Source organism: Bubalus kerabau, chromosome 5, assembly GCF_029407905.1.
Source record: "Bubalus kerabau isolate K-KA32 ecotype Philippines breed swamp buffalo chromosome 5, PCC_UOA_SB_1v2, whole genome shotgun sequence".
NCBI classification, from domain to species: domain Eukaryota; kingdom Metazoa; phylum Chordata; class Mammalia; order Artiodactyla; family Bovidae; genus Bubalus; species Bubalus kerabau.
Window position 1 is genome coordinate 81,764,871 of NC_073628.1, and position 12,656 is coordinate 81,777,526.

Genomic DNA, 12,656 nt, shown 5'->3' on the forward strand with positions numbered 1-12,656 from the left:
AACCCAAGCCCCCTGTATGAGAGTTTGGAGTCTTAGCCACTGTACCACCAGAGAAGTCCACCACATGTTCTTTAACAGGTGAATGAGTAAACAAACTTTGGTCATCTCTCTAGTGGAATACTACTCAGCAACAAAAAGGAGCAAGCTAATGATATAGCTGGGTTGCATGGGGGAGCAGAGGCTCAGATAAGCTGGCCTTTGGATACAGCTGAATTAAACCGGTCATCCTTTGATCACGGCATCGTCATCATGCTTTTCTCACAGTCCATCGCTGATGCTAATGGCTTGGCTCCAGATAGAAATCTGTGGCACCAAAGGGCTCCACTATCCTGTACTGAGTGTTCTGTTCTCAGATACTGGCCAGGAGTCTGGGAGTGGGAAACTAGGAACTAGTGCTAAGAAGCTGCTGCTGCTGCTACTGCTGCTGCTGCTAAGTTGCTTCAGTCGTGTCCAACTCTGTGCGACCCCATAGACGGCAGCCCACCAGGCTCTCCCCAGAGGGTAACCCAAACCTCACAGCTTCTGGGAAGCTTTGTTTTTGTTCCACAGAGATAGGTGCTCATCCCACCTGTCCTTGGACTGTGTTTCCTTCTCTCTGTGTGTACTGGAGGTAGGGTGACTTAATGGTAACTGTATAGGTTTTAGTGTCAGAGAGGCTTTGGTTTAAATCCTGGCCCCAAAACAGTGATCTTGGACAAGTAATTTAATCGCTTTTGGGCTCAGTTTTTTAATTTCTGAAATAGGGACAAGACTAGTACTTATCTCATGGGGTGGCTGAAGACTTAAATGATAAAAAGCATGTTTAGTGTGAAGCCTAGAGCCCAACATGTAAGCATGCACTAAATGGTAGATATTATTATAGTTGTCTTGTTAATAGTACTTATCACATTATAGCATGATGATCTGTTTACATGCTTGTCTTCTTTTCTAGACTTGTTGAGGACAGGAGCTGTATTTTGTTGATTTTTGTACCTGCAGGGGCTAGCCCATTGCCTGTGGGTAAAAAGTGCTCACTGAATGTCAAGTGAATGGATGGATTGTTTAGTTAGTAGTTAGCGGAAGGCAATGGCACCCCACTCCAGTACTCTTGCCTGGAAAATCCCATGGACGGAGGAGCCTGGAAGGCTGCGGTCCATGGGGTTGCTGAGGATCGGACAGGACTGAGCGACTTCACTTTCACTTTTCACTTTCATGCATTGGAGAAGGAAATGGCAACCCACTCCACTGTTCTTGCCTGGAGAATCCCAGGGACAGGGGAGCCTGGTGGGCTGCCGTCTATGGGGTCGCACAGAGTCAGACACGACTGAAGCGACTTAGCATGCATGCATGCAAGGGAGGGGATACTGAAAGCCTTTCTGTCCATTACCATCACCATTATCAGAAAGCCCATAAAGTAATTGTTATCTCATGGAGCTTGAAGGCATAAGCTCCACTCTGGCCTTCCTTTTTTCACACCTTCCTTCAAGTCGGGTCCTGAGATGGGCTGTGGTTGCCTGCTGTCAGACTCAACTCAGCAGCTTGAAAGCCCCTGGGGCTCCTGTCTAGCTGCTTCAAGCATCAGCTGCTTTTGTTCCCTTCAGCCCAGACCCACATCCCTTCACTTAGATAGGGAGCGGGCTAGAGGCAGGAATCACGCGGGTTGTGTCTTCAGTTACAGCGGTGATGTGCGGGGCTTGATCCCTTTTCTGAATGGGCTACCAGCATCTTTGGGGAGCTTATATATGTTGTATCAACAGTAATGGGGTTCTAATGCCATCCAGAGATTTTTAGTTGACAAGATGAAATCTGATGAATTGTCTTTATAATTAGGTACATAATGAGTGGGATGCTTGCTTATGTCAGCCTGCTGGGATCTAGGAGGGTGATCTTCAGGCTCTGCCCTTGGTTCTGCTCAGTTTGAATTTGTATCTGGGGATATAGCTGTAGATGTTGAGCACATTATGATCATTAACATTTGTAGTTTGGAGACATATCTCAACACATTGGACCAATAGGGAGGAGTTAAAAGGGATAAATGTCAGTTACCGCTTTTAGGGACCAATAATCCAATAATGGGTGTGTGGAATGAAGTGGGTTTAATTTAACTGAAGCACATAAAAAAGACCTGGACTGTTACGTAACACAAGTTCAGTATGAAACCAGGCATATGATGTGTCTACAAAAAGGCTAATGCTATCAGGTCACATTAACAGAGGTACAGTTTACAGAACAGAGGAGGTGAGTGATGCTTTTACTCTCTGAGCCAACTGACCTCACCTTGAGTATGGTGTTTAGTTCTGACAGTCATGTTTTAGTAAAGACGTTTACAACTGTAATGTGACTGAAGGACAATCAGAAGGGTGAGATAATTTAGTGCCAGTTAATACAACGTCTGCCCACTCCAGTATCCTAGCCTGAAGAATTCCATGGACTGTATAGCCCATGGGGTCACAAAGAATCAGACACGACTGAGCGACTTAAAAAAAAAAAAAATATATATATATATATATATATATATGTATATGTATATATATAATGATTGGAGAGATTTAGCCTGAAGAAGGATTTGCTGGGTTCACCATAGCTGGCAATACTGATAGGAATTCCTTGTGGAAGAGGGATTCAGTGACCCTCTGTGTCTCTAAAGCAGTGCATTACAATAGAACCTTCTGTGATGATGGAAATGTGTTAAATCTATGCTGTTTAATAGCTACTAGAAAGATGTGATTTTAAGCAATTAGAATGTGGGAACTGAATTTTAAATTTAATTTTAACTAATTAAAATTAAAATAGCTAAATGTGGACAACATGCAGCTCAGAGGAGAAATAAAAGAATAGAACAGAGGTTAGCAAGTTTTTTTCATTAAAGAGCAAGATAGTAACTATTTTGAGCTTTGCTGCCCATATGGTTTCTGTTGCAGCTACTCAACTCAGCCATTGTAGTGCAAGAAAATAGACCATGTATAAAAGAATGCATTGTCTATGTTCCAATGAAACTTTATTGATGGACACTGAAATTTGAAATGATCTAATTTTAATGTGTCACAAAATATTATTCTTTTAATTTTTCTGTTATTCTAAAGATGTAAAAAACCATTCTTAGCACACAGGTTGTGCAGAAATGAGTGGCCAGCTAGATTTGATCTGTGGGCTGTGGTTTGCTCACACTGGCTTAGCATGTGGGTGGAAACCTTAGGGAATTATATGTGAGTTCAGTTAAGGAAGATAATGATTAATTAGAGGTAGCCAGGGATAGAAGGAGCATCTTCAGTAAGTGGTGAGTTTCTTGTTACTAAAGCTTCAGGTATCAGCTGGATAATGAACTATCTGGCAAGGGATGATACAGAAATGTGTCTCTCTAATACTGCTTACCCTAGAATTCCCCACTAATTCTGTAGGAGTATTAAAATCAAAATGACATGTGACTGCGCTAAAATCATACCTGCTTTTTTAAGGGAAACAAGTCATTTTCCCTCACTCGGTACTTGCTCTCAACCCCTGCTGCTGGAACAGGGACTGTTTTGGACATGGTTTCAGCAATTCTCCCGAGTGTTCAGGGACCCCTGGGATGTGCCTTCCTGGGGGAGTTGGTTTGTCCATTTGTGTGCAACCCAGGACAGGTCCTGAGACCTTCACACCCTAGGAGAGGACACCCTACTGGCTGTACACACCTTTGTTCTGTTATTGAGTCCCTGGGGACACCTGGGGGACAAAGTGGTCGGGGTTAGGAAGCGTCCCTTCTAGCTAGTTCTTTCTGTGGCTGGGTCATGCCTCATTCTGTGACTGGAGAAGGGCACCTCTAATATTTTCCCCTCCAGACAGATAGGGAAACTGTTGCTTTCTGGGGACCTCTGAGCCTCTGTCCAGAATGACCTTGAGAACTCAAGTCCAATGGAGTAAGCTTGACACCTTGATTGTCCAGGAGCTGATCGTCCAGCCTTTGGATGACTAAAGATTCAGTTGTTCCTAGTATTGTCAACTCTGCTTTCTTAATTTTCTCTTCTCCCTTTTGCCTGACTTCTATCCATTGAACTTCTAATCAGCATCTCTGCCAGAATAAACAAAAGTAAAAAATAAACAACTTTTTCCTTCAGGAGAAAATGGAAAGTGCTGGTTTCAAGTTTTAACTTTGTGTGTGTGTGTACCTTTATCCAAAGCCCAGCCTGCTCTCACTGTAACAGAGTTTTCTCTACATTTTTGTGAAGCACAAGAAACTTAAAAAAACCTTTATTTGGGGGATTTAAAAAATTGAGATATTTGACATACAACATTGAGTACATCTAAGGTGTACAGTGTATAGATTTGGTACATTTATGTTACAATATGGTTGCCACTTTTGCCTTAACACCTCTAGCCCATCACAGTTACCATTTTTTCTAGTACTGGGAACAATTAAGATCTAGTCTCTTAGCAAGTATAATGTTTATAATACAATTTTGTTTTCTGTTACCACTATACAGTGTATTAGGTCTCCAGGACTTATTTATCTGCTATTTTAAATATGTACCCTTAAACAACATCCTTCTCATTCCCCATGTAGGGGATTTTCAGGCATATACAATGTAGACAGGAGAGTACAGTCAACCCCAGGTGCCCCTCACCAGCTTTGACAGTGATTCCTGGCCAGTGTTGTGTCATTGGTACCCCTCTCCTGCCTCCTGAGTTATTTTGGACCACATCTATAGGAAGCTTTCCACTTGGTGAACTGACTCATCTTTGTACTAACATCTTGACTCTGTGTTTTCCATTTCAGATAATTGCCTTTGATGAGTTAAGAACGGATTTTAAGAGCCCCATCGACCAGTGCAACCCTCTTCATGCGGTAAGTAGTGGGTGCTGGTGACTGGAAGGGTGGTGTCCCTCCAGGCCACCCAGGGCCTGTGAAGGAGGGTAAGGTTTTGATGAGTAGGGTGAGTGAAGCACATACTTGGCCCTGGCTGCACCTCCATGTCTGGGCGGTAGTCCCCGAGGCTGCAGAGGTCTCAACTTATCCTGAAAAGTCAAGTATAGCAGTCCCAGTACCTGGGTGGGAAAACTCTGTGTGCCGTGGCTGTGGATTCCTCGTGGCCCCGTGTTAGTGGGTCTTGAGCAGGGAGTGAGGCTCCAGGCTGTCCATCATGTTGGCGGATGTGGGAGCATCACCGTGGTCATCCCCACTCTGTACTTTGCCAGGTTTCTCAGAGGGAAACTGGCAGGGGGTTAACATGCGCAGCTCATTTCACTGTATCCATCACCCAGGAAGCATTCATCTTGGGAGGCTGTCTGGGTTTGAGGTCAGTTCGCCTCCCCCTGGGAACCTGATGCAGTCCAGTTGTCTGGCCCCAGTTCAGAATATGAGAAACCCCCTGCCCCTGCTGCTCCCTGAGTCCTGCTGCTCTGTCTGGCTTGTCAGGCCATGACCACTGCTTCCACGTGCCTGGAATGGATATAGGAAGAAGCCTCGATGTGAGCAGAGGAAAAGGACCTCGTATCTGCAGAGTCGGGTGGATGCTGGCTATCCACTCCTTGGCTCAGTGCAGCCCACGTCCCAGAGCCAGGCACCAGCCAGGCCTGTACGGAGCCTTTTCCAGATTCTTCTGGACCAGAACTCAAAGGATGGAGCTCATAGTTCATGCAGGTCTGTCTCTCAGTCTAATAAGCTCAGTGAGCCTGCATTGTGTTGAACTTCCCTCCAGGCCCTGGTTTCCAGGACTAAGGCAAGTTTTTGTTTGAATAGTTCTATTGATAGTTTCAGTTAAAAGTTGTAGAGTGAATGCCAGGATTTACTAGTGTGACTATACACACACACACACACACACACACACACACACATATATAGTATATATCCGTGTGAATATTAATATTAACCTGGAAGGCCTTAGTGACATCATTTAGTGACATAATTCTCTAGTGATAGGGACAAAGAGGTCTGTTCTCCTTAGCTGTGGGCCCCCTGAAGAGAGTTGTGTTCTTTGGGAGGTTCTAAAAGACCAAGGGAACAGGCTTTGGTGTCCACTTGTAAAGTACAGGGTTATTATTTAACAGTTATTACTGTTAAATTTTGGGTGGGTTTTATTACATTCCAACAATACAAGAGAAGACTCTACATATGGACATCACCAGATGGCCAATACTGAAATCAGATTGATTATATTCTTTGCAGCCAATGATGGAGAAGCTCTATACAGTCAGCAGAAACAAGACCCGGAGCTGACTGTGGCTCAGATCATGAACTCCTTATTGCCAAATTCAGACTTAAATTGAAGAAAGTAGGGAAAACCACTAGACCATTCAGGTATGACCTAAATCAAATCCCTTACGATTATACAGTGGAAGTGAGAAATAGATTCAAGGGATTAAACCTGATAGACAGAGTGCCTAAAGAACTATGGATGGAGGTTCGTGACATTGTACAGGAGGCAATGATTAAGACCATCCCCAAGAAAAAGAAATGCAAAAAGGCAAAATAGTTGTCTGAGGAGGTCTTACAAATAGCTTTGAAAAGAAGAGAAGCAAAAGGCAAAGGAGAAAAGGAAAGATATACCCATCTGAATGCAGAGTTCCAAAGAAGAGCAATGAGAGATAAGAAAGCCTTCCTCAGTGATCAATGCAAAGAAATAGAGGAAAACAATAGAATGGGAAAGACTAGAGATCTCTTCAAGAAAATTAGAGATACCAAGGGAACATTTCATGCAAAGATGGGCACAATAAAGGACAGAAAAAGTGTGAACCTAACAGAAGCAGAAGATATTAAGAAGAGGTGGCAAGAAGACACAGATGAATTATACAAAAAAGATCTTTGTGACCCAGATAATCACGATGGTGTGATCACTCACCTAGAGCCAGACATCCTGGAATGCAAAGTCAAGTGGGCCTTAGGAAGCATCACTATGAACTAAGCTAGTGGAGGTGATGGAATTCCAGTTGAGCTATTTCAAATCCTGAAAGATGATGCTGTAAAAGCGCTGCACTCAATATGCTAGCAAATTTGAAAAACTCAGCAGTAGCCATAGGACTGGAAAAGGTCAGTTTTCATTCCAATCCCAAAGAAAGGCAATGCCAAAGAATGTTCAAACTACTGCACAATTGCACTCATCTCACACACTAGCAAAATAATGCTCAAAATTCTCCAAGCCAGGCTTCAACAGTATGTGAACCGTGAACTTCCAGATGTTCAAGCTGGATTTAGAAAAGGCAGAGGAACCAGAGATCAAATTGCCAACATAAGTTGGATCATCAAAAAGCAAGAAAGTTCCAGAAAAACATCTACTTCTGCTTTATTGAGTATGCCAAAGCCTTTGACTGTGTGGATCACAACAAACTGTGGAAAATTCTACAAGAGATGGGAATACCAGGCCACCTTCCCTGCCTCCTGAGAAATCTGTATGCAGGTCAAGAAGCAACAGTTAGAACTGGACTTGGAATGACAGACTGGTTCCAAATCGGGAAAGGAATACGTCAAGGCTGTATATTGTCACCCTGCTTATTTAACTTATATGCAGAGTACATCATGAGAAATGCTGGACTAGATGAAGCACAAGCTGAAATCACAAGATTCCAGATCACAAGCACAAGATTACAGGGTGAAATAGCAATAACCTCAGATATGCAGATGACACCACCCTTATGGCAGAAAGTGAAGAACTAAAGAGCCTCTTGATGAAAGTGAAAGAGGAGAGTGAAAAAGTTGGCTTAAAACTCAACATTCAGAAAACGAAGATCATGGCATCTGGTCCCATCACTTCATAGCAAATAGATGGGGAAACAGTGGAAACAGTGACAGACTTTACTCTTTTGGGCTCCAAAATCACTGCAGATGGTGACTGCAGCCATGATTAAAAGATGCTTGCTCTTTGGATGAAGAGTTATTACCAACCTAGACAGTATATTAAAAAGCAGAGACATTAATTTGCCAACAAAGGTCCATCTGGGCAAAGCTATGGTTTCTCCAGTAGTCACGTATGGATGTGAGAGCTGGACTATAAAGAAAGCTCAGCGCCGAGGAATTGATGCTTTTGAACTGTGGTGTTGGAGAAGACTCTTGAGAGTCCCTTGGACTGCAAGGAGATCCAACCAGTCCATCCTAAAGGAAATCAGTCCTGAATATTCATTGGAAGGACTGATGCTGAAGCTGAAGCTGAAACTCCAATACTTTGGCCACCTGATGCAAAGAACTGACTCATCTGAAAAGACCCTGATGCTGGGAAAGAGTGAAGGCGAGAGGAGAAGGGGATGACAGAATATGAGATAGTTGGATGGCATCATTGACTCAATGGACACGAGTTTGAGTAAACTCTGGGAGCTGGTGATGCACAGGGAGGCCTGGTGTGCTGCAGTCCATGGGGCCGCAGATTCTGACATGACTGAGCAACTGAACTGAAGAAAAAAAAAAAAAAATATATATATATATATATATATATTCAGTGGTGATTTAGTTGCTAAGTCATGTCCAACTCTTGTGACCCCATGGACTGTGGCCCACCAGGCTCTTCTGTCCATGGGATTCTCCAGGCAAGAATACTGGAGTAGGTTGCCATTTCCTTCTCCAAAGATTATTCTTGTGTTTCCTACATTGCAGGCAGATTCTTTACTGCTGAGCCACCAGGGAAGCCTCATATAGACACACACACACACACACACGCACACATATATAAAACCTATAATTCTCATAACTCTGTGAGACAGGCCTCATTTGCCCAATTTAGACTCTTATCCAAGGACTCAAAGTTCATGCTCAGTGAAGTCAGAATTGGAACCCAGGTCTGCTTGTGTTCTTACCACTTACTCTATGTTGTAGAAAAAGAGATAGATCTGATTCTTTAAACACCTGTTTTTATAATCCCTTGATTCTGTGAAACAGAGCCTACCCTTTCCAAGTCAACCGTGTGAAGCAGAGTTTTGTGGCAAGTTGGAAGAATCCCTAAGATCTACTTTAAAACTGACCTGTCTTGTGAAACTTGTCATTATTTAAAATTCATTTTGTTTCCATCTGCCAGCCTCACCACCCCCCAGGGGTAACTTGGCTCCTCCAGACCTGAAAGGTTGCACCCCGGGCCTCCTTTCATTCTGGATGTTTTTGTGGTTGGCACCAGCATCGCACACCTGGCCCGTCAATATCGACCAGGTGCTGCTCTAGGCTGAGAGGGCGCTTCTGTTTGGAATGTCAGGGAGTCAAGAACCTGTTTTGCTTCCTTCTGGTGGCTTGGGCTCAAATGAGAAAGTGGCTCACTTAGAATACCCAGAGTTCCTTGTGTCCTGACCCTCAAATCCATCATGGGAATTCAACACCAAGGTGCAAGAGGGTTGATGAAACCAGGAGACAGGTTTGTGATGCCCGTTTCCATCTTACCTTGACAGTTTTCTTAGTTTGGGCAGAACAAAGAAAATTAGGACCAGTGTATGTCCAATGGGAAGCTTCTGCACACGGTCAGTGCAAGGACAGAACCTGCACACAGTAGGTGCTTAATAACTTTGTTGCTGAAAGAATGAATGACTGTTAAAGGGTGAGGTTGCATAGCAGAGAAGCTGAACCTCAACTTTTTATTCCTATTATGAAAGCCACACTTGTTCACAGATACAGAAAACAAATGTATGCTTACCAGCGGTGGGGAAGAGGGGGGATAAATTGGGAGGTTGGGATTGACGTATATACACTACTGTGTATAAAATAGGCTTCCCTTATAGCTCAGTTGGTAAAGAATCCACCTGCAATGCAGGAGACCCCAGTTCGATTCCTGGGTTGGGAAGGTCCCCTGGAAGGGGAAAGGCTACCCATTCCAATATTCTAGCCTGGAGAATTCCATGGACTATATATAGTCCATGGGATCACAAAGAATTGGACACGACTGAGTGACTTTCACGTTCATATATAAAAGATAACTATTAAGGACCTACTGTATAGCACAGGGGACTCAATATTTGTAGTAATGTGGGAAAAAAGTCTTAAAAAAGACTGGATATATGTATGTATGTAACTGATTCCCTGTATTGTACACCTGAAGCTAACATAGCATTGTAAATTAACTGTACTGCAATAAACGTTTAAAAAAATAAAGCCACACATCTAATCAGTCAATGAATTAATTAAGGAGTCTGAGTCTCAAAGGCCAGACATCTTATAGACAAACTAAATCCCTTAGCTTTGTAAAGGACTCCTGTCTGATTTTTTTTAAAGCCCTAATGCAAGAGTATTAGGCACCTTCCCCCTGGATTTTATGATGTTACTCCCTGGCAGGAACTTAAACTTTGGATGCCTCATTTAACTCATCCTTAAGCTCTCTGGGCCTCCATAGAGCCTCTGCAACAGCATCTCGGGCTCAGGTGACTTGACAAAGCTGCTTCACTGGTTGCTAACTGTAGTCCTGGACAAATTTGTGCAAACAGTTGCTGATTGGTGTGGAGTATTTCTAAATGGACACGCATGAGGTCCACTGGTTGTTTAGATTTAAGCTCTAAATACTGTTGGACCCTTTGGTTGACCACCAGCCCCCGCTTCCAGCCAGTGGGAAGAGGAGGAATGCTTTGTTTTTACTCTGAGTTTCCCATGGTAACCCTTTCCCTTTCCTTTTATCAGCGGGACATTTAATATCCCTGTAAAGTAAGGAGAAATGTCCTTCAGAGGATCTGGCTTGCTGGAGAAAGAGCTCACGTGTGTCCTGAACCGCCCCCCCCTTTCATCCTTGGGATCTCACGTCTTTTCACATGTTCTCCGTTTAGGCAGCCTCGATGCCCAGCTGTGTGTGTGTGTGTTTGCTTGTACACGAGCAAGCACACATGTGTGTTGAGGAGGATGTGGTCTGTCTTCCTAGCCACGTGGACGCTAATTTGTCCTGATGTGGGCTCTTTCCTCTGGGCTTAAAGGATGCACAGGAATTGCTATATTTGTGATTTAATTAGAGATATTGAAGTGGCCCAGCCACCTGTCTTCTCGGGATCCAGGAGGAGCCTCATTATCATCACGTCTACCGCAACCAAATTGCCTTGGTAATGAAGCACCGGGAGATGCCACAGCTGTGTTCAGGGTGGTTTCAGAGATCGGGAAAGTCACTGCGGGAAAGGGGAGGCAACATTCAGTGTGTGAGCTGAGTGTCATCACCTGCCCACCCCTGGGGCAATTTTCCATGGCAGTGAGCCAAACTCTAGAGATGGCCATCTTGAAAATTCTTAGCCCGGGGGCACTGCTGGTGTCTAATGAGTGGGAAGATTGCTTCCTCTAAATACAGTCACTTTAGAAAAATAAGGTCAAGGGCAGAGAGCTTCCCCATCTTATACACTAATCAGGCACATATGCTCTTCGAGACTTGAATGGGAAGCCCTCCAGGGGGTCTGACTCCAGGCTTCAGGACATTCATGAGCACGTGGTCCCTATTCTTTAGTTTGATTGTCTTACAGGGACATGGAGGTTGTAGGAAAAAGAAATAAAGAAACCTGTGCTGGGCTGAAAAGAAAGCTGAACCCCATGCTGTTTGCTGGGGAAGTTGGGTTAAGAGCAAATAACTGTGACAAGGTCGATAGAGAAAAGCTTGAAACTCTTATTTCTTTCAGTTTTATTAAGATATAATGGACACATAGCAGTATATTTAGTTTCAGGTGTATGGCATAATGACTTGACTTGCAAATGTTGCAAAATAATTGGTTAACATTGTAAAATAAATGGTTAGCATCCATCATGTTGTATAGATGTGAAAGAAAAATATTTTCCTTGTGATGAAATTTTGGGGATTTATTCACTTAGCAACTTTCAAATATGCCACATAGCATCGTAGCTATAGTTGTTATGTTATACATTACATCCCATTATTTGTCTTATAACTGGAAGATTTTAACTTTTGATCACCATCATCAAATTCCCTCTCTACCTCTGGTAACTGCAAATCTGATCTCTTTTTCTGTGAGTTTGTCTTGTTCTTATTGTTTTGTTTTTGGATTACACATATAAATGAGATCACACAGTATTTGTCTTTCTCTGATATTTCATTTAGCATAGTGCCCTTGAGGTCTGTCTATGTTGTCACAAATGGCAAGGTTTCCTTTTTATGGCTGAATAATATACCATTATTTATGTGTATACAACAGATTTATCCATTCATCTGTCAATGGACACTTAGGTTATTTCTATGTCTTGGCTACTCTAAAAAAGCTGTTATGAACATAACGGTGCAGATATTTCTTCAATATAGTAATTTTGTTTCCTTTGGATATATCCAGAAGTGGAATGCTGGATCATGTGGTACTTCTATTTTTAATTTTTTGAGGAACCTCCATACTGTTTTCCATAGTGCCTGTACCAATTTACACTCCCACCAACAGTGTAGGAGGGTTCATTTCTTTCCTCACAGCCTCACCAGCACTTGGTATCACTTGTCTTTTTGATGCTAGTCATTCTAACGGATGTGAGGTGATATCTCATTGTGGTTTTAATTTGGATTTTCCTGGGGATTAGTGAGATTGAGCACCTTTTCATGTGCCTGGTGGCCGTCTGTATGTCTTTGGAAAACTGTTCAGATCCTCTGCCCATTTTTAATTGGTTTATTTGTAAGCTTTTTTTTTTGCTCTTGAGTTATATGAGCTGAAATTCTTCTTAGCAAAAGGTCGGAGCTTGAAGGTCACGGCCGGGAAGGGTCTGTGGTGTACTCTGCCTCCTCTAGGGGCTGAATGAGGGGTTTCTCGTGTTTTTCCAGCAGAAGACCTAACCTGCC

General features: G+C 43.1%; 1 protein-coding gene across 16 annotated transcripts in view; it reads left to right on the forward strand.

The window, feature by feature from the left end:
- The window catches only part of CNIH3 (cornichon family AMPA receptor auxiliary protein 3), a 133,614-nt gene that overhangs the window by 53,442 nt on the left and 67,516 nt on the right, over nucleotides 1–12,656 (forward strand). For 6 of the 16 annotated variants that reach the window (XR_008714843.1, XR_008714844.1, XR_008714845.1 and 3 more), the window contains exon 1: nucleotides 11,471–11,848. Coding sequence is in view for 6 of the 16 variants with exons in the window: in XM_055581984.1 (XP_055437959.1) it covers nucleotides 11,705–11,848 (144 nt within the window). In the remaining 10 variants the exon portion in view is untranslated. The other 10 variants (XM_055581982.1, XM_055581983.1, XR_008714838.1 and 7 more) reach the window with 8 other exon arrangements.